The following is a 19,635-nucleotide window of genomic DNA, read 5'->3' as shown; positions in this document are numbered from 1 at the left end:
ATATATATATAGGTATATATATATAATATCTATATATATATATATATATATATAGGTATATATATATATATATATATATATATAATATCTATATATATATATATAATATCTATATATATATATACATATATATATACATATATATATATATATATATATATATATATATATATATATATATATATATGTGTGGCCTAGGAGGAAAAATTCGTTATACTTCTTCCCGTGCTCTAATCAGTATCAATAAAGTGTTATGAATCATTTGGGCCTATCCCAGCCTCATCAGACACTTGGGCTGATACAAATTCAAACTCGGAAAGTCCAACGAATGTCTCCTAAAACTTCACCACTGCAGTGGTTAACGTACAGAGGCGCCACCTGCTTTGGCGGATATGAACGGAAACTGAATTTAAATTTGTATCAGCCCAAGTGTCTGATGAGGCTGGGATAGGCCAAAATGATTCATAACGCTTTATGGATACCGATTAGAGCACGGGAAGTTTAACGAATTTGTCCTCCTAGGCCATACATTTGGCCATTTAATTCAACAAAACAATAGCAGCTTTTGCTAGAAGATTTAATCTTTTACATAGAGGTGGTTACAATAATAGAGGTCTCTAGTAGCATACTCTGGTAATTGCCAGAGTAGTCGGTGCGTTTTGATTTAGTTTGAGTCTTCTTACAAACTCTCTTTGATGACGGGTAGACCCAGAAACACGTGTTAGGGAGTGGTAAGAGACTCAAATTAAATCGAAACGCAACCGTCTTCGTATATTTATCGTTCTTACTCGACGCAATGAATACAAGAATGATGGTAATGTATATGGGTAAATTGTTGATGCATAGTGGAATATAAATATTCCCAGCATCGCTCTGAATGGCTTGATTAAGCTTGGGTATACAGTTTACTTTAATTGCTATCGACACATTTAACTTCATCTATCCTCACTAGAGGTCTCTAGTAGCATACTCTGGTAATTATTTTTCCTATAATTTCCAGAGTAGTCGGTGCGTTTTGATTTAGTTTGGGTCTTCTTACAAACTCTCTCTGATGACGGATAGACCCTTAGGTCGTTGTATGTATATGTATATATATATATATATATATATATATATATATACATATATATATATATAGATATATATATATATATATATATATATATATATATATATACATATATATATATATAGATTTATATTATGTATTATAGAAAGATAAATAAAACGATAGGTTAAGCTTAAATAAGATGTAATATTCCGTGAATGATTTCATTTACAGCATTGACAAGATCATTCAAAGTACCTTTAAAAACATTTTCAATTATCGATAAAATAAGTGGATGTAAAAACGCAGTTACCACTCCTGTCATGATATTGGTTAACCAGTCAATTAAATCATTTCCAGAAAAGTGAATGTCGATAGATCTAAAAGAAAAAATGTTCATATTTACTAATTAGTCATTGAATTAGAAAACATAATTTATCTCTCTTTGATATAAAAAAGAGTGAAACAGTATAAACACTAACTAAATAAAAATCGAAACCTAAAAAAATAAACTTATTTTAAACTTAAATTGTGGCTTATTCCCATTAAAAGTAGTAAATAACTAAACAGTTTAATGGGAAACTGATTCAAGCAATTTGAGTCTATTGATGATGTACTTTTTGATTTTATAAACGAAAACAGGTTTATAAAAGTAAAACAAGAAAATATATCGAAATTATGGTTGGTTATCTTAAACAGAAATTGTGATTTTTTCTATTTGAAGTAGAACTATCCGATTCCAAAATATTTGAAAATAGTCATTGCAGTTAAAGTATTAATTATAGTACAGTAATTTCAGATTATCTATATTTAAAATGTGTTACTTACCCTGTATTCATAATATCAAAATTGTCAAGAGTTGCATTGTAGGTGTTAAAATCAAAATTTAATGCTGCTTGTATTATCACGTTCTCAATTTTTCCTTCTACATCGCCCTCTATTGTTAATAGAAGATAGTTTGTAATGTAGTGGTAAACAAACTGCAAAAATTATTTGAGAATTACTTAGATAGAACTATTTTAAGAGTGTAATTACATACATTGTCACTCGACTTTTTTTGATACCGATTCGAAATCATCTGATAATCACATTTAAAGTTTTTAAAAATTCCGATGTGCTTTATAAGATGCCATTCAAAACAATTCAAATTATCCGACTTTATTTATAATTCACAAATAACTATATGAAATTAAACATATTATTTTGTATTTTCATGTAATTACTTATATTTTCCAAATAATTCAACTTTTCAGTGAATCTACCGTTACTTCTGGTTAGGAATATAAATGTGATAAATATATATATATATATATATATATATATATATATATATATATATATATATATATTTATATATATATATATATATATATATTTATATATATATATATATATATATATATATATATATATATATATATATATATATATTTTCCGCAGAAGCCAGGCATTAAACAGACAGGTGAGGGCACGATTACTTAATTTCCATATTTCTAAGGTTCACACTGATATTAAATTTATTATTTCTCAAATCAATAATGTCACTTCTTTTCTTGATAATCACCTTCCAGACAATTGGTTGGACACTTTTGAGTCATCTTTACATAAGAAATTTAATTTTGTATATCATAAATCCATGGCGCACCTTCGTAAGAAGCTTAATAACTTAGACACTCCCCAGTTTAAAAAAATTCCATTTAATCCGAAGTGGATTAAAAATCTATCTAGTACTGAGGTTCCTCAGGACATTCTCAAGTTGTTATCTTTGGGCCCCAAATTTGGCTTACAGCCAACTTTCAGAGATTACTCTGTTAGTAGAATTTTAGCAGATGTGGAAAATATTTTGTCACATGCTGACAATTCTGATCTTTTATCTCTTAGGTCTTCTTCCAATAATATTCTGTTGAACTATTCTAATCGCCCTAGACAACCCATATCGGAGTTAGATAAGATTTACAGGGAGACGGTATCGTTTTTAAAAACTCACCCTAATCTTCTCGTTCTTACAAGTGATAAAGGAAATGCCACTGTCCTCATGGATAGAGATCAATATCTTAACCTCAGTCAATCGTTGTTAGATGATGATAGATAATATCAACCTCTTTCTACCAACCCTTGCTCTAAATTTACAAATAAAATAAATAAATTCATTACACACTTAAAAAATATAAAGATCATAGATCAACCACTTGCAAAATTTTTACATAATTATGATGGATATGCTCCCAGATTTTATTGTCTAACTAAAATACATAAGCCCACATTGAGCATGAGGCCAATTGTTTCCTCCATTGATTCACCAAACACTAATATTGCAAAATTTTTAACTGACATCTTATCTAAATCTTATAATTATAATAACAACTTTAATATTGTTGATTCTTTTCATTTTAGTGAATTTATTAATAATTTTGAACTTCCACGAGGCTACATTTTAGTGAGTTTTGATGTGGTATCTCTTTTCACTAATTTACGTCTTTCTAGCGTTATTACCTCCTTAAGAAATCACTGGAACTCCATCCAACCAAACTGTCCTGTATCCTGGGATGTATTTGCAGAACTTTTACAATTAATATTTGACACTAATTTTTTGGTCTTCAACGACAAATATTACCTTCAAATTTTTGGGACACCTATGGGTTCCTCAATCTCTCCCATCCTGGTTAGTTATGTACTGGATGATTTAGTATCTGACCGTTTGGGTCTTTTAGATTTCCAAATCCCTTTTATTAAACGGTATGTTGATGACTTATTACTAGCCTTACCTCCAGACAATATTCAGGCCACCTTGTCTTTATTCAATGAGTTTGATCCTCATTTACAGTTCACTGTTGAACTTGAGGACTCTAACACAAATAGTATTCTCTTCTTAGACATGCGTGTCATTAGAACACCCTAACTACAAGTTGGTACAGGAAACCAATGGCCTCTAATAGGTTTCTCAACTACCACTCTTGTCATCCCTTTAAATATAAATTAAACCTTATTAAAGCTTTAAGCTGCAGGCTAAATAGACTGACATATCCGATTAATCGAAGGGAATCCCTTCAATTACTTAAGAATATTCTGATTGAGAATTCCTATCCATCCTCCCTTATTAATAAATACCTTTTCGTTCAAAGCTATGGTTCTTCTTTAAATGACATACCCAATGGTGACCAACTTAGAATAATATCAAATAATTCAATTAACAACACTGTTCTGCCTAATACTGTACTTGGGAATCCAACTACCCATTACTCATCGTTAGCTTATTTTCCTCAAGTTACTGAGAAACTCGTTAAACTGTACAAACATAACAACGTACCGGTTAAAATTGCAATTAAGAATGCTAAGACTGTCAGGAATTTGTTTTCTAAAACTAAAACACCTCTGTCCCCTCTGGAACAAGTTAATGTAATATATCATATACCTTGTGCTGAGTGTGACTCATGTTACATCGGTCAGACAGGGAGATCACTGAGAGGGCGTCTTACGACACACCGCAGTGATATTAATTTATCTAAGCATACTTGTGCTCTTGCCCAACATGCTATTAACACTAAGCACGAAGTAAACTTTAATGAAGTTAAAATTCTTGGCACTGAACGCAATCTCGTTAAAAGACAGTTTTTAGAAATGTGTTCAATATTAAAACATCCAAATACCCTTAATAAGAGAACCGACATTAGTAATTTGAGCCAAATTTATCATGCATTAATTTTGCAGAATTAGGCTTGATATGTTGTTTACTTCTTAAATTTTGTCCCACAATGGGTTTTTTTTTATCACATTTTCATATAATAAATTTAAATAAAAATAAAATAAAATAAATTATTCTTTCCTTAACTTAGATTTATCAACTTACATTTTATTAACTATTTGTCAATATCACTTTTACATAATTAAGTAATTGTTCCTTTTGATGAACTTGTTTGATAAAATTTTAAACTGAAATTGATTCATAGAATCTTTTTCATTACGGTCCCAAATGTTTTAAACCTTTGGACTGTGGAAGTTGTATTAATCTTCACCTGTTGGCTGGCTAACCAGTGACGTCATAATATTATAATATATGATATTTTGGATTGACCTCGCATGCTTTGCTCTTTGTTGACAAATCAATCACTGTAGGGTAAATGGTGATCTTAACCACCTTTTCCTTTCATTGTTTGGCTTTTTAACGACAAGTTGTCAACCAAATTTATCACATTCTTTGAATATACCGCCCTATTATATAGAGGTTGGTAGTTTGCCTTGCGGTTTTTGTCATTTTGACCTCAAGGCCATATCTATTCACGTTGTGTGCGTGGGTGTTAAACCTGTAAATTCATTTACCTGCGAGATTCAGTAAGCTTAAGACTGGTAACTTCATTTTATCTTTATTACTATATTAATCTTAAATAACTTATAATGTTACCTAAAGTTAAAATTAAAATCTAATTGATTAAATAAATTGTTGGAAGTGCATTCTCATGATCTTTCTAGTTCTTTACACTTTAAAATAAACCTTAATATTTTTTACTTAAGTTTTTATAATAACTTTTTTATATACATGTATGTTTATCACATGTTCTTTTGCTGTGCTAATTTTGTTAAATTGCAAACTATCTTCTTCTTCAAGTGCCATCTTTGTTCCGAAGGTTGGCGATCATCAGGGCTATACGTATTTTCGAAACTGCTGACCGAAACAATTCGTTGCTGCTACAGCTATACCATTCCCGTAGATTCTTTAGCCAGGAGTTTCGTCTTCTTCCTATGGACCTTTTTCCTGCTATTTTCCCTTGCATAATTATTCCAAGCAGTTCATATCTTCCGCCTCTTGTAATGTGTCCCAAGTATTGCAGTTTTCGTTTTTTGATCGTTAATAATTTTGTTAAATGCAAACTATACCTAGTTTCAATTAATTGTTTTATACAACTTTAACTCTAAATGTCCAGTTTCGTAAGCTTTTTCATATTTTTAACATTATTGACTGCTACATGTCTTTGTAAGGTAACACACTTTTATTGTAACTTCTCTATGGATGTTTGGTTTCATATTGTTCTTTTTAGATGAACTGATGATGCTTTCTGAACAGAAAGCGAAACGTCTTCAATAAATAGATGAAGTAGCCACCTTCTTTGTCTTTTATTTCTCCACTTTGACCGAAAAACCCACCACTCTTCGAGTGTACCTTAGTTTATTATATATAACTATATATATAATATATATATATATATATATATATAATATATATATATATATTATATATATGTATAATATATATATATATATATATGTATATATATATATATATATAATATATATATATATATATATATATATATATATATATATATATATATATATATATATATATAATATATATATGAAGGGTGATTCATTTAGAGGTACTTTTTTTGGTGGGGATTTGCTTGGAGTTCGTACATGAATACTGTCACCCTGACATTTCGCTTTTGTTCAGTATTGTTTGACATTGCCTGATGGAAAGACTTAGCCCGACACAGCGTCTAGAAATTATTAAGTTGTATTTTGAAAATCGGAGTTCTGTGAGGAATGTGTTTCGTGCGCTTAGAGCAATTTATGGTCCATATAATCGGCCTACCGAACGTACAATTCGCTTTACGATTAGTAAGTTTGAAACCCAGTTTTCATTATTGGATAACACGCGACCAAATAGACCACATTCAGCAAGTACTGAAGAAAATATAGCGGCGGTAACGGATAGTGTACTCGAAAATAATGAAGAATCGATTCGTCGCCGTTCTCAACAGCTTGGCTTGTCATATGCAACAACTTGGCGTATTTTACGTAAGGATCTTGGTTTAAAAGCATACAAAATTCAATTAGTGGAAGAGCTGAAGCTGGCCTACCTTACCTACGAGTCATCACCGTTTGAGTCGATTGGCTCTTGATATGCTTTCAGAAGATCCACTGTTTTCGAGAAAAATTTTGTTTTCAGATGAGGCCCATTTTTGGCTTAATAAGTACGTTAATAAACAAAATGCCCATATTTGGGGTGTTGAACAACCCAAAGAGGTTCAAGAGTTGCCATTACACCCTGAAAAAACAACTGTTTGGTATGTTTTATGGGCTGGTGGAATCGTTGGTCCATATTTCTTTAAAACAGAGGCCGGCCAGAATGTTACTGTGAACGGAGACCGTTATCGTGCCATGATAACGGACTATTTGGTACCTAAAATTGAATTGAATTGGTCTCGGCGACATTTGGTTCCAACAAGATGGCGCCACTTACCATACAGCTCGTGAAAGCATGGCTTTACTGCGAGAACGATTCGGTGAACAAATTATTTCACGCTTTGGACCAGTGAATTGGCCGCCTAGATCCTGTGACATCTCACCTCTAGACTCTTTCTTTTGGGGCTACTTAAAGTCCAAAGTATTATATGAATAAACCAGATACGATTGAGGCATTGGAGGCCAATATTACTCGAGTGATTGGTGAAATACCAATCGAAATGCTGGAACGAGTCATCGAGAATTGGAACTTCAGAATGAACCAACTTAACCGTAGTCATGGCCAACATTTAAAAGAAATTATCTTTAAGAAGTAATTGTCAAGAATGGTTCTTTTGTATGATAATAAATATTTTCAAATAAAATTTATTTTTTTTATTGTTTTTTCTTGTTGAAAAAAGTACCTCTAAATGAATCACCCTTTACTATATTTAATATAAAATTAGTATTTCTTGGGTTTAGGTTCAATAAATTATATTACATGTGGAACTAGATTTTATTTTCCATAGAAATTAATGAAGTGACAAATAAAAGTTGATAATATCTGATATCTCATGGTTTAATGTCATTAGTGTATAATTATTATTATATGGGCGTATCATTGGTGTTTTCGAAAAAGTTAAAGTGGAGATATGTTATGACTTTAAGAGCTTTTTATGGTGTTATATTTATTATTATTTAAATTAGATTAAAATGTATTTTATTTAGGTTTTGTGTATCTTTTTTGTCATTTATTGCGTTGGTATTTCTTTTTATTTCTATTGATTCGTATATCTCCCTCTTCTTTTTGTTTTGTTCGGTTTTTAAAATTTTGATGTTTTCGAAGTCAAATTTATGCTTCTTCTCATTTTCATGTTATGTGAGCGCAGTGACGTTGTTCTTGTCATATTTATGAGAACGAATTCTCGATTGAAGCAGTTGACTGGTGTGTCCGATATATATAAATATTTCACTAAATTAAAAGCACAAACTCCAAAACTTAAAAAATCACATGTTGTTTACGAGATACCATGTATTAACTGTGAAGGTCTATATCGGGCAAACCGGTGCCATATGCTGTGGTCCTTAGGTCCTTTCTAGAAAACCTAGAAAGCTTTCTAACTTAGCTGCACCGTACTCAAGACGACCAATAGTCAGAAATACGTATATACAATTGCCTTCCATCGATATATCTATTTTGTTTTCCGTTTTCCTGTTTTGCGAGACATGCCGTTACATATATATATATATATATATATATATATATATATATATATATATATATATATATATATATATTTCTATAATGAATTTGATTGATTCTTTTTTACAGTTAATGTCCATGAAAACGTTAAGTGCTCTTGGGCCATGAGAGCAAATGGCCAGGTAAACCAATTTTTAAAGGACAATAACTGTAAAGAACAATTAATCAAATTTACCATGGAAACAATATTTGTTTAGTTTTATATGTTATAATTTATATCACAAACCTACCTGCAACTCTTCAAATTGAAGTGAAAATATCATTTTTAGTTTCTTCTCCGCTGAACTGTAAACTACATCAGTATCTTTGTACCTTTTAATCATGGACAGATCACGTAACCATCCCTTTTTTAACGTAATGGATCCTGTTATTGGAAGCTGTAAATTAAGAACACATATTTTACACAAGAAACTGAAATTCTTGTAGTTGGCTGTATAACACGAATAATAAAAACTTTTATTTAAGAAATCTTTCATAAAAGATAAAGAATATATATTCTAAAATTGCCCTTTTGGGTTACATCACAGAATGTTTTTAGACTAACAAGTCCATTATCAGTGCAGTTACCAGGTATACATGAGTGAAGCCACTAAATATGTAGGTAAAAACACTTTATTTCATCTTAACTTTGTTAATTAATACATATCAGTTGATAAATTTAAATAATGTTGTAGCTTTAAACAGATTTACATCATGGCAACGCAAGACTCCCAGGAGTTGCCAACCCAAGAGAAGGTATCTCTATAGGTCCTCATAGCAACTTCTCTTGGGTTGGCTATCCCTGGAAGTTTTGCGTTGACATGATGTTATTCTGTTTAAAAGTACAATATTTAAACTTAAAAACAATTAATTATGTATTAATTAACAAAGTTCATAACAATAATCAATGTTCACTCATGAGTACAACATCATTTAAAGGATTTTTACCCACATATTTAGTAGCTTCACTCATGTAGGGTAACAGGTACAGTTGTTGGCCGGTCACTAGTGATTGGCTACTTTCACAAAAATCCGAAATATTAAGATTTTCAGAAACTATAAGGAAATAAATTTATTTGCATTTGAATTTGACAACATTGCTGTATATTTGGTCTAGCTATCATCTCTCTCAGTTAATATTATTTAGTTATTATGGCGTGTGTTGTTCGAAGCTTAACAGGTGCATCCAGTTTTAAGAGTTTTTTAAAGAATTTGTTAAGGAAGGCTATTCACGAGGTGAGTTATCTTGGCTAATAGTATTATGTATCTGGGTATATTAATATTTTATGACAATTTAGTGGGGTACATCTTACATTATCAGTGGTTTTAATAGTAACGTTATGAATTTTTGGCGGTAAATTTGAGTGGCTAAGCACTGTATCTTAAATATGTCCGTGTTATAATGATTGGCCTACCGGCCAATTGCTCTACCTACTTTGAATTAAAATATTTATTATAATTTAGGCTTTTTTAGTCTAGTTTGGTCCAAGATAAGATATTCAAACTTTTTATTTTTTAAGGCAATAACCAGTGGTTGGCCGACTGCCAATCACTAAACCACAGGGTGGCCAATAACTGTAATGTGTAGTAAGAATATATTTTTTGTCCGGATTCGTATTTATAAAATTACAATTGTTTGAGTTGTTATAAAATTAGTGCTAATGTGGGCATATTGAATCAAATTTGAAACGTCCTTATAGTAGCTAACAGTGAACTATGAAATGATTTTTATTTTTAGAATCAAAAATGCCAAATATCCGGAAAGGTAAAACGTATCACAAATAATATACAGAACAAGATCTTCAGTCTGCTTTTCAGGCTACAGAAAATAGTATAAGCCAACGAAAAGCCGCTGAACAATTTAATGTGCCAAGAGCAACATTGCAGTTTAGAGCAAGCGAAATATTTTATGAAAAAACTACCCTTGGTCCCAATCCTATTCTTTGTTTGGAGGAAGAGAATCGTTTAAAGCATTGGATCATAACATGCCAAGACAAAGGTTTTCCAGTAGGAGTGGAAGATATACAAGACTCGGTTAAAGGTTTTCTTGACGCGAATCCACGTGCCAATCCTTTTACTGACAATCGGCCCGGAAGAGGTTGGTATAGATCCTTTTAAAAGCGACACCTAGATTTAAGTGAGAGAACTCCAGAAGCGGTAATGGCAGCAAGTTCAGTTGTGTCTGAAAAAGATGTAAAAAAATGGTTCACCGATGTTCAAGAATACTTCGTATTCTTGAATCGTAGAGGTTACATTAATATTCTTCAAGACCCTTCACGTGTTTTATATGGCGATGAAACCTGCTTCTTCTTGTGTCCCAAAAATAAACGAGTGTTGGCTGTAAAGGGAAGCAAAAATTTATATCAAATAGAGCATCACTCCAAAGTTAATTTGACAGTTATGATTAACTTTTCAGCATCTGAAGAAATAACAGCACTAATGATTATTTACCTCATAGACGAATTTCTAGCAATCTGCTAAATTCCGTTCCACGAGATTGAAGCATAGGATGTAGCGATACGGGATGGATGAAGAATGAAAATTTCTATGAATACATAGGAAACGTCTTATATAAGTACCTAGTTGCGAAAAACACTAATTTTTCAGTCATTTTGTTCGTTGATGGACATAAAACTCACTTAACCATTCAAACCAGTGAATTATGTTCAAAGTTACAAATTATTTTAGTGGCCTTATATCCCAATGCGACCAGAATTATACAACCTGTAGATATTGCTCTATTTAAACCATTAAAAGCAAATTGGAACCGGGCAGTATTAAAGTTTAGAAACGAAAACCCGAACTCAGTAGTTACCAAAGAGAATTTTGCATTGTTACTAAACACAGCCATTAGTCAATTAAAAGCAGATTCCATAATTAATGGCTTAATTAAAGCATCTAGATTGTATCCATGGAACCCTGAAGCAATAGACTATTTCAAATGTTTAGAAAAGATCAAAGACCCACATAAAGGTATTAATCACACTATGTCTATGACAAAATCAATAACCTATGAAGATTTTGTACACACAGTTGGAGCCGCAAAAATATTAGAATTTTAATCAGATCGTCAAAATGCAGAGAGACATAAAATTAAAGAAAAACCAGAATAAGTAAAATAAGAACGAAAACTAAAGCGATTTGACGCAAAAGTAAACAATAAAGGTCAAAAAACAAGGAAACCTGAATGAAAGTAATAAAAAAAAAATTGCCACAAGAGTCAATTCCGGGAGCAAAAAATGTCAAACTGTTGTGAAGAATAAAGAAAATGCTACAGTAAATACAGTTGATATTGCAGATACAAATATTTTGAAAGCAGACACACTTATTGATCATACAATAAAAAGCACTACTTTGAAAAGTGGAGTTAGAGTACATATACCAGATGTTATTGTCCTCAAAGAAAAACAAGAATTGTCACGGAACCAATTTCTTGATTATGTAGAGGAAAATGTTAATCTGCCCACAATTGATAACATATTTTTTGATGTCTGCAATAATATGAATTCATCAAATTTGAAGAATACATCCCAAAGCAAATGTACAAATTTGGAAACCAGCAAAGAAAAACGTGCTGTTGAGTCGGCTAAAAGAAAATTCTTTTTTAAAACTGAGAAGTATCCAGAATATGAAAAAATACAATTTCTCTCAGATATAACGGTGAAACAATCAGACGACACCAACCCACCTGTAAATAACCTTTTGTATACAGGATTGTGTTATTCTTGTTCCTATAATATATCTAAATTAAAAGTTGGAATAAAATGTCTATTTTGTGTTAGAGGCTACCATATTGGTACTTGTGCAAAGAAACAACAAGAAATTAAAAACTTAGTTTGAATAGTATTGTGTGCCTTACCTGTACAAACAAAAAAAGAAAATTAGGAATTTTATGAATGGCCAATGACTGTAATTCTATATGCCAATAACTATGTTTGTATGGCCAATAACTGTGTAGGTCTGTAAGTTTTCAAATTTGTGTTAATTTTTGATATACATTATTATTTCTGATTAAAATAACCTGAGTTTTTATAAAATATGATGTTTCATTACTATTAAAAAACCCTTACAAAATATTTCACTTTAAAATATACCAATTTACAATTTTAATTCAATTGGCAATTCCTTATGTGGCCAATTACTGTACCCGTTACCCTATTCCTGATAACTGCACTTATAAATCCAAAATCATTTTGTGATGTAACCCGAAAAGGTAGTTTTATAATATATACACCTTGTATAAAAAAATTTAAATTCTTTACTATTTTCCAATGGGAGTACAAAAGATGCAAATATTTTAAAAAGCTATAATAAAAAAGAACCAAAAACTAAAAAAAAATTTATCAAGAGAAAATTGCCGTGGTTAGCAATATCTTCTTCTTCGGCCAGTTTGTATCCACTCCTGGACAAAATACCCCTGTAGTAAGGTTTAAACTCTTAAACATTAAAGGAAAAAAGGCTTACTTAGAAAATTGGAAAATTGGATCATAAATAAGAAAAACAGCAGTAAGATAGTAGCAACAGAGATGGACTACCTGCGAAGATGCTGCAGAGTGACAAGAATGGATAGGAGAAGTAATGACGAAATAAAGAAAAGAACATCAAGAGAAACAGACATACATATATAGAACAAAAAAGACTAAAGTGGTATGCACATGTAAAAAGAACTAGCGACAGTAGATGGATAAACAGAATAACCGAATGGAGCCCCATAGGAAGGAGGAAAAGAGGACGACCCCGAAAATCCTGGAGGAACACAGTAGACGTTGAGACGCATGAGTAAGAGAGGCATGAACGATGGAGAATGGGACAACAGAGAGAGATGGAAACGGTTAAGCGAGGAAAGGCAGCGAATAGTGTAGATTTCCTGAATATAAACATAGATATAAAGTATTTCATAAGTTAACATAGGTCGATGTATTGGAATAGGGGCTACTTGCGGAGGGAGCACTTCACGTAAATAAATTGTTAAGAAATAGAAGCATTTCCGTACATTATTTTCAACTACAATAATCGGTAAATAACAATAAAAGAAGTAAAAAAATCGTGAGAATGAACTTCCTTTCGTGAGTTATCTAACAACCATTGTCGGTCCAGTTTTGCAACATTCTTTTTTTAGTTACATGTATGGAGCATACTTATTTCCTAAAATAGGTTTTAAAGATATATTCACGAATTTCACAGGTTACTAAAAATTTAATAAGTATATATTGTAAAGAGCTAATATTCAGTTCCATGAATTTAAAAGACCACTAATAGTTCAAGGAAATTATGGTTTCTTGGACACAGAAGAATATTTATTACCGGATAAGAAAGTGGGGAATATTCGAAAGTGGTAATTACTTTAATTGTGTGTTGTACTTAATTACTCCTGTAAATATTATTACCATTGGCAATTACAAACAAATATAACAAACAAAAACCTCACTTCTTGTCGAATATTCTGCTTGTCTACCTCAATAGAAATAATTTGGGGTGCTATTTTAATTTTACCGAGTAATATGTCTAAACTCAAGATTATAGAAACAACAAAAAGAAACCCTGCAATTTTAGATGGATATCAGTACAGAAAACACAGGATAAACAAAGATGTAGTGAGTTGGGTATGTCTCAAAGAGAAAACCTAGAAATTTCACGGTACGCTAAAAACTTGTGGAAATGAAGTTTTATACGTTTCGAATCATATCCGTGTGTCAAATGTAGCTACAACAGAAGTAAAAAAGCATTTTGTTTCTATCAAAAAACGCATGAAAGAAGAGTATGAATTTACATAAAAAAATTATAGTGTAGAAATTGGACCATTATTTAATCGTGGTTACGTCTTTGTAACTGAAATGCCTATACTGTCTTCAGTCAAACCAAGTTTGAATCGCATTAGACGACAAGCTCAAGGTAACACCGTTAAAAAAATCTTGCCCATCAAAAAATCTCATATGCCCGCTATGCTTATATTCCCTTAAGTACACTTTAAGGAATACATGCTAAAGGGTATTCCTTCTGGAGTAATAGGGGTCTGAAATAATACGAAAATATATAATAATTCGATAACCGAAAATTTATTTGTAATATATTTGAAACACTGTATAGCTCACGTTAAGCCATCCATAAATGACAAAGTGCTTATTATATGTGACTACCATGAATCACATATCTCGGTTTCTGCAATAAATTTGGCAAAAGATAATGGAGTGGTACTATTAACTATACCGCTCCATATATCTCACAAGCTACAGCCAGTTTACAGAACCAGTCCATATAAAACGTTTTTTAACGAAGCTTCAAATCAGTGGTTAACAAATAATTCAGGAAAACCTATAAGCATCTACGACATTTCCGAAATAATTGGAACGGCATATTCGAAGGCTTTTTCGATTAACAATATTGTGAAAGGTTTTCCTGAACCTGAACAGTTCGAACCAGAACCTTCTAATAGTATTGCAAGTAGTAAAGATGGTAATAACGATGAGAATAACCGCTAGCAAATAATATCTACGAAGTCGAGACAACCGAACTACAGTTTCTCCACACGAAATTAGGCCCTTGCCGAAGGCAGCACCAAGAAAAGAAATCAAGAGGAAGAGAAGAAAGGTAAGAACTGCAATTTTAACAGATGCACCTGTTAAAGAACAAATAAAACAATATAAATCGGCAAAAACCCAAGAATAGTTTAAAAAGTGCGAAAGAAAGATAGAGCGGAAAGTATTTAATGAAGAAGAACCAGAAAAAATCCCTAAAATAAAAATAATAAACAAAAAGAAAACTGAAAGTAGCGATGAAAGTGAAGTAAGTTTTACACTGCAAGATTCGTCAACAGATGGAGAAGAAGTGTCTTTTAAGAAAATTATAGCAGGAGCGGAAGACAAAGAAAATGAAGGAAATTATCAAATTAACAGTAATAATTTTGTTTTAGTAGAATTAGCTACAAAAAAAATAAAGCAACATTTTGTAGCTAAAGTTTTTAATGTCCTAGAAAATTGATGGTACGTAGCATCTAGAAATTTCATACCTACTAATGAAGACTCTTCTTTTGTCAACAACTCCGATGTGATACTGCGTCTTCCTGAACCTCCAAAAAATCCACCTATCTTACCTATTGGTTCCCGTAGAGAACAGAGATGCTTTTTTCTCCTATATTCGCTAAAGACAAATCTAACTCATATGAAACAACACCGTTTGTGATATCTGCTTATGATTCTACCGTAAGTGTATATTACTGCAGTAATATTGGAAAGAGTTTTTATAAACTTAATTAAACTATTGTCTGTATAACTATATATAACTAACCCTATTGATACAGTCCTAACAACTCTGAAAAAATTTTAAAGATTTTACATCAATCCTTAATTATACAGTTAAATTACAAAATATTGGTAGTAAAAGCCTAAATTCCTTGAAATGCCTATAGTTTTTTTTCACATCTGGAAGAAAAATTTTACATTTTCTTGTAAAATTGTAAGCTATTTCATTATATAATCTTCATTGTTTGAAATATTGAATCCTTTAATGCAATTTTAAAAGAAAGAAAGAAACTTACATTTAAAACTGTATCTGGTATTGGGAATGGATCGTATCCATGATTTATAAGGTAATTTCCAACGTTTTCCAAAACTTTATCCAAGAACTCATTTAATTCTGCCGTTATATTTCCAGAACTAAAACCAAATGGTGAGATGTATATTTGGCATTAGCTTAGATTTTGATATTTATTACACACAATTATTTATTAATACAATAAGATATTATTTATTTATATAGTAAGTAAAATTATTTATAAAGTAATATCTTAAAATAAAAATTATAACATGTTCATTAAACGTCAGTTTCTCCCATTAATTTTTTACCAGAAGGCCCTTTTATAAATTAAAGTCTGACCAAATAACTGCCTTTCCCACTTATTCTTTCCCGCATGAACACGTTACGTTTCGACATCTCTACGTTGCATGATAGAAGATAAGCACCACTATATATCTATGAAGTAGGACTGTTTCATGGAGACTTAAGCTGCAGACTCTGTGGCAGACAAACTAAAACACTTTTTGGAGACTGCTCAGTGACTACAAGAACACATTGGTACCAATTAACTAGATATGTACAAACAGGCACAGTAAGCTGAATATTGGAATGGGCATTATAAGTAAATCGAAGATGAATGGAAGAGTAAGCCAATTGGCTACAGTACGTCCAGTTTATAACAGATGGCTTTACAAAATAATAAGAAACATAAATATATAAGCATACATAGAAATAAAAATATGTAAGCTCACATTTATTGTGCTACATAACAAATGACCATATTTCATATAAAAATAACACACGGGTAAAAACTAACTTCTTCTTCTCGTGCCGTACGCTACTCAGCGTATAGGCGTTCAGTCTTCTTAATGTTGTACTGATATCAGGTATGATGCCTAATTTCTTATGTATCTAAACTGTTGTTTGCGACCTGGTTCTCTCCGACAATAAGTTTACCCATTAAAATGGGTTTTTAAAAGATCTTTCGCTAAATATAAGACCCTTCGCTGTTTAGTGATATTTGGAAGCCCTCTTTAAGTATTAACTCTTCTTAATACCTATTTAATTATGGTCGACATATGGAATTATAGCAACCTTTTGAGACATCACATCTCGAACGCTTCAATGTGATTAAGTCTCACAACTATACATTATTATAGGCCATAGGGAGCAATTTAAGACACTAATATGGAGACCCAAATGAATTTCGTGCTGACAAAGATAGTTATTAAATCTTCCCAAAAAGTATTTTTGGCTACTGCTACTCAGATCCTCACTTCTTCGTCTAAGTCCCACTTACTGCTTAAGGTTGCTCCAAGATGTTTAAAATTCTTAACTCTGTTTAGTTGGCTGTTTATTTTCAACTGTACGTGTATATGGGATTGCCTGCTAATTATCATTAGTTTCGTTTTTGTGATATTAATGTTGAGGTCATAGATTTCCCACAGTGTTATTACATTGACCCACCTTATTCTATTCACAGCAGCTCGAAATAGATCAGTTGACTTTTAGACCAGTCCACTTCCTAAAATTGGCCAGCCAGGATATACGCCTACGTACAGGGCCTCTCTTACCCTCAATCTTGCCTTGTAGAATCAACTGTAAAAGTCGGTATTTATTATTATGCATGATGTGGCCGAAGTAAGCCAATTATCTGTTCTTTACGGTGTTAATAATTTCTTTGTCTGTCCTTAGCCTCTGGAGAAGTTATATTACTTGTGTGGTGTATATATGACACCCTCAACGTACGTCGGTAGCACCACATTTCAAATGCCTCAATCGTTTTCTGGCATCTTCTGTAAGGCCCCAGCTTTTTACTCCATAGAGGAGGACACAAAGACGTAACATCTATGAATTGTTATGCGTATATTGATACCTAAAGATAGGTTGCAGAGAATCTTCCTAAGGCTGTTAAAAGAGCTTCTGGCTTTTTCAATACAAGGTTTTATTTCGTAGCTGTGATACCAAGTATCCTTAATATTGCAGCCCAAATAGCATATTTTTTTCACTATTTTTAATGATGTGTCACCTATTGTAATTTGTGAGCGTTTATGTTGATGTTCTTACTAATGATCATTATTTTTGTCTTCTTGCAATTTAGTTTTAGGCCGTATTTGTTACATGTTATCCATCATCCTTTGGAGTCCCTGCGCACTATCTGCCAGCAACTTCTGATTCGTCTAAGGTCTCTCTAAAGATGTATTCAGAGTATATGTTAAATAATTTCGGTGACAATATGCAACCCTGTCTAACATCTTTTTCGACTGTGAAGATCTTGGACAGTTCATTTTCTAATCGCACTGTTTGTTGGAGATATAAGTTTGAGATCAGTTTTATATCCTTACAATCGAGTCCTGATATTTTTAGGTGAGATTAGTTTTCCATGTGGGACTTTACTAAATGCCTTCTCGAAATGAATGAAACATGCATACACATCACAGTTGACATCCCTGGCTCTCTGTAGTAGAACTAAACTAAACTAAACTAGCAAACTAAAAAGTGCTTTCAAACATTGTACTTACTTTTTTATTTGGCAAAATCTGAAAAAAACCGAAAATTTATGCTTTTTAAACCCATATTTTGCCTATAAATCTAGAGATATTTCTCCTACAAAAAATATTATAAAAAGTAAAAGTTTCGTCTTTTAATTCTACATTTGACAAGCTAGGAAATGAAAATTTAATGTTTATTGTTTAAAAATAGCAATAATTTGGACAAAAATGCAAAAAATGGAGTTTTACGATAATACGACTGAAATATATGCTAAATTTCATTAGAATCGGTTTAATAGTTTTTGCATACAAATTTTTCAATGTAGGATCGCAAAAAAATTGGAAATTTGCAAAATTACGCTGCTCTCAAAATAAGCACTTCAAATAGTCGATTTTTTTACTTATAAAAAAATGCTCAAGCTTTAAAACACACTTTGGAATATTGAAATCGGTTAACTAGGAGAACCTGGGGGATTTTTTAAAGTTATAATCAATAGTAGTGTGGGGGAGCCCCGCGGAGAGCCAAACAAAAAAGTGAATCGGTTAGATCAAAATCACAACTCGCTCCAAAAATTGTACTTTTGTGGTTTCCTGTGATCAGATTTTGATCTTTTTTTTTAAATCGGGAAAGTAATAAATAGACTTAGGCAAATATGCATTTATTTTAGAAAATGTGCATTAAATATGCATTTTTTAGAAAATATTCACACTGTCAATGGAAACATATATACTTAATAATGGTATATTAATTAGGTTATATTTATATATAATATAAATTTATATAATATATACACATTTTGACATCGGATTTTCTTTTAATCTATGTTGTAACATGCTATGGTAGGCTGCCGATTTATGTTGTGTAGGATTTCATCCTTTTGTAACTTTAACAATTTTTTTAATGTTCAACACTGACACTTTCACAGACAAATATGTCTATACCTTGATCAAGGGACTAAAAAATGTTAAAACGTTTTTGTTACAGAGGTGCTTTAGAAGTCTGGAGAGCTGCTTGTGGAACTTATGTATCACTTAAGTCACTGCGGACTACCCAAAACATTTATAAAGTATGTCTATTAAAACATATCGAAAGTAACTAACTTTAAAGACAAACACAATAC

At 31.6% G+C, this 19,635-nt stretch overlaps 1 protein-coding gene across 1 annotated transcript in view; it reads right to left on the bottom strand.

Annotated features, from left to right (window-relative positions):
• Window positions 1-1,235: 1,235 nt before the first annotated feature.
• LOC140433415 (uncharacterized) overlaps window positions 1,236-19,635 on the bottom strand; it is a 31,846-nt gene continuing 13,446 nt past the window's right edge. The window contains exons 2-5 of the mRNA XM_072521427.1: window positions 16,045-16,162; window positions 8,762-8,908; window positions 1,877-2,028; window positions 1,236-1,428 (exon numbers count right to left, since the gene is read on the bottom strand). Coding sequence (XP_072377528.1) covers window positions 1,242-1,428; window positions 1,877-2,028; window positions 8,762-8,908; window positions 16,045-16,162 — 604 coding nt within the window. The 3' untranslated portion in view covers window positions 1,236-1,241. The remainder of the gene's footprint in view (window positions 1,429-1,876; window positions 2,029-8,761; window positions 8,909-16,044; window positions 16,163-19,635) is intronic.

Source organism: Diabrotica undecimpunctata, chromosome 2 (genome assembly GCF_040954645.1).
Source record: "Diabrotica undecimpunctata isolate CICGRU chromosome 2, icDiaUnde3, whole genome shotgun sequence".
Taxonomy (NCBI): Eukaryota; Metazoa; Arthropoda; class Insecta; order Coleoptera; family Chrysomelidae; genus Diabrotica; species Diabrotica undecimpunctata.
The sequence above is the reverse complement of the archived record's forward strand: the minus strand, read 5'-3'. Positions and strand labels throughout refer to the sequence as shown.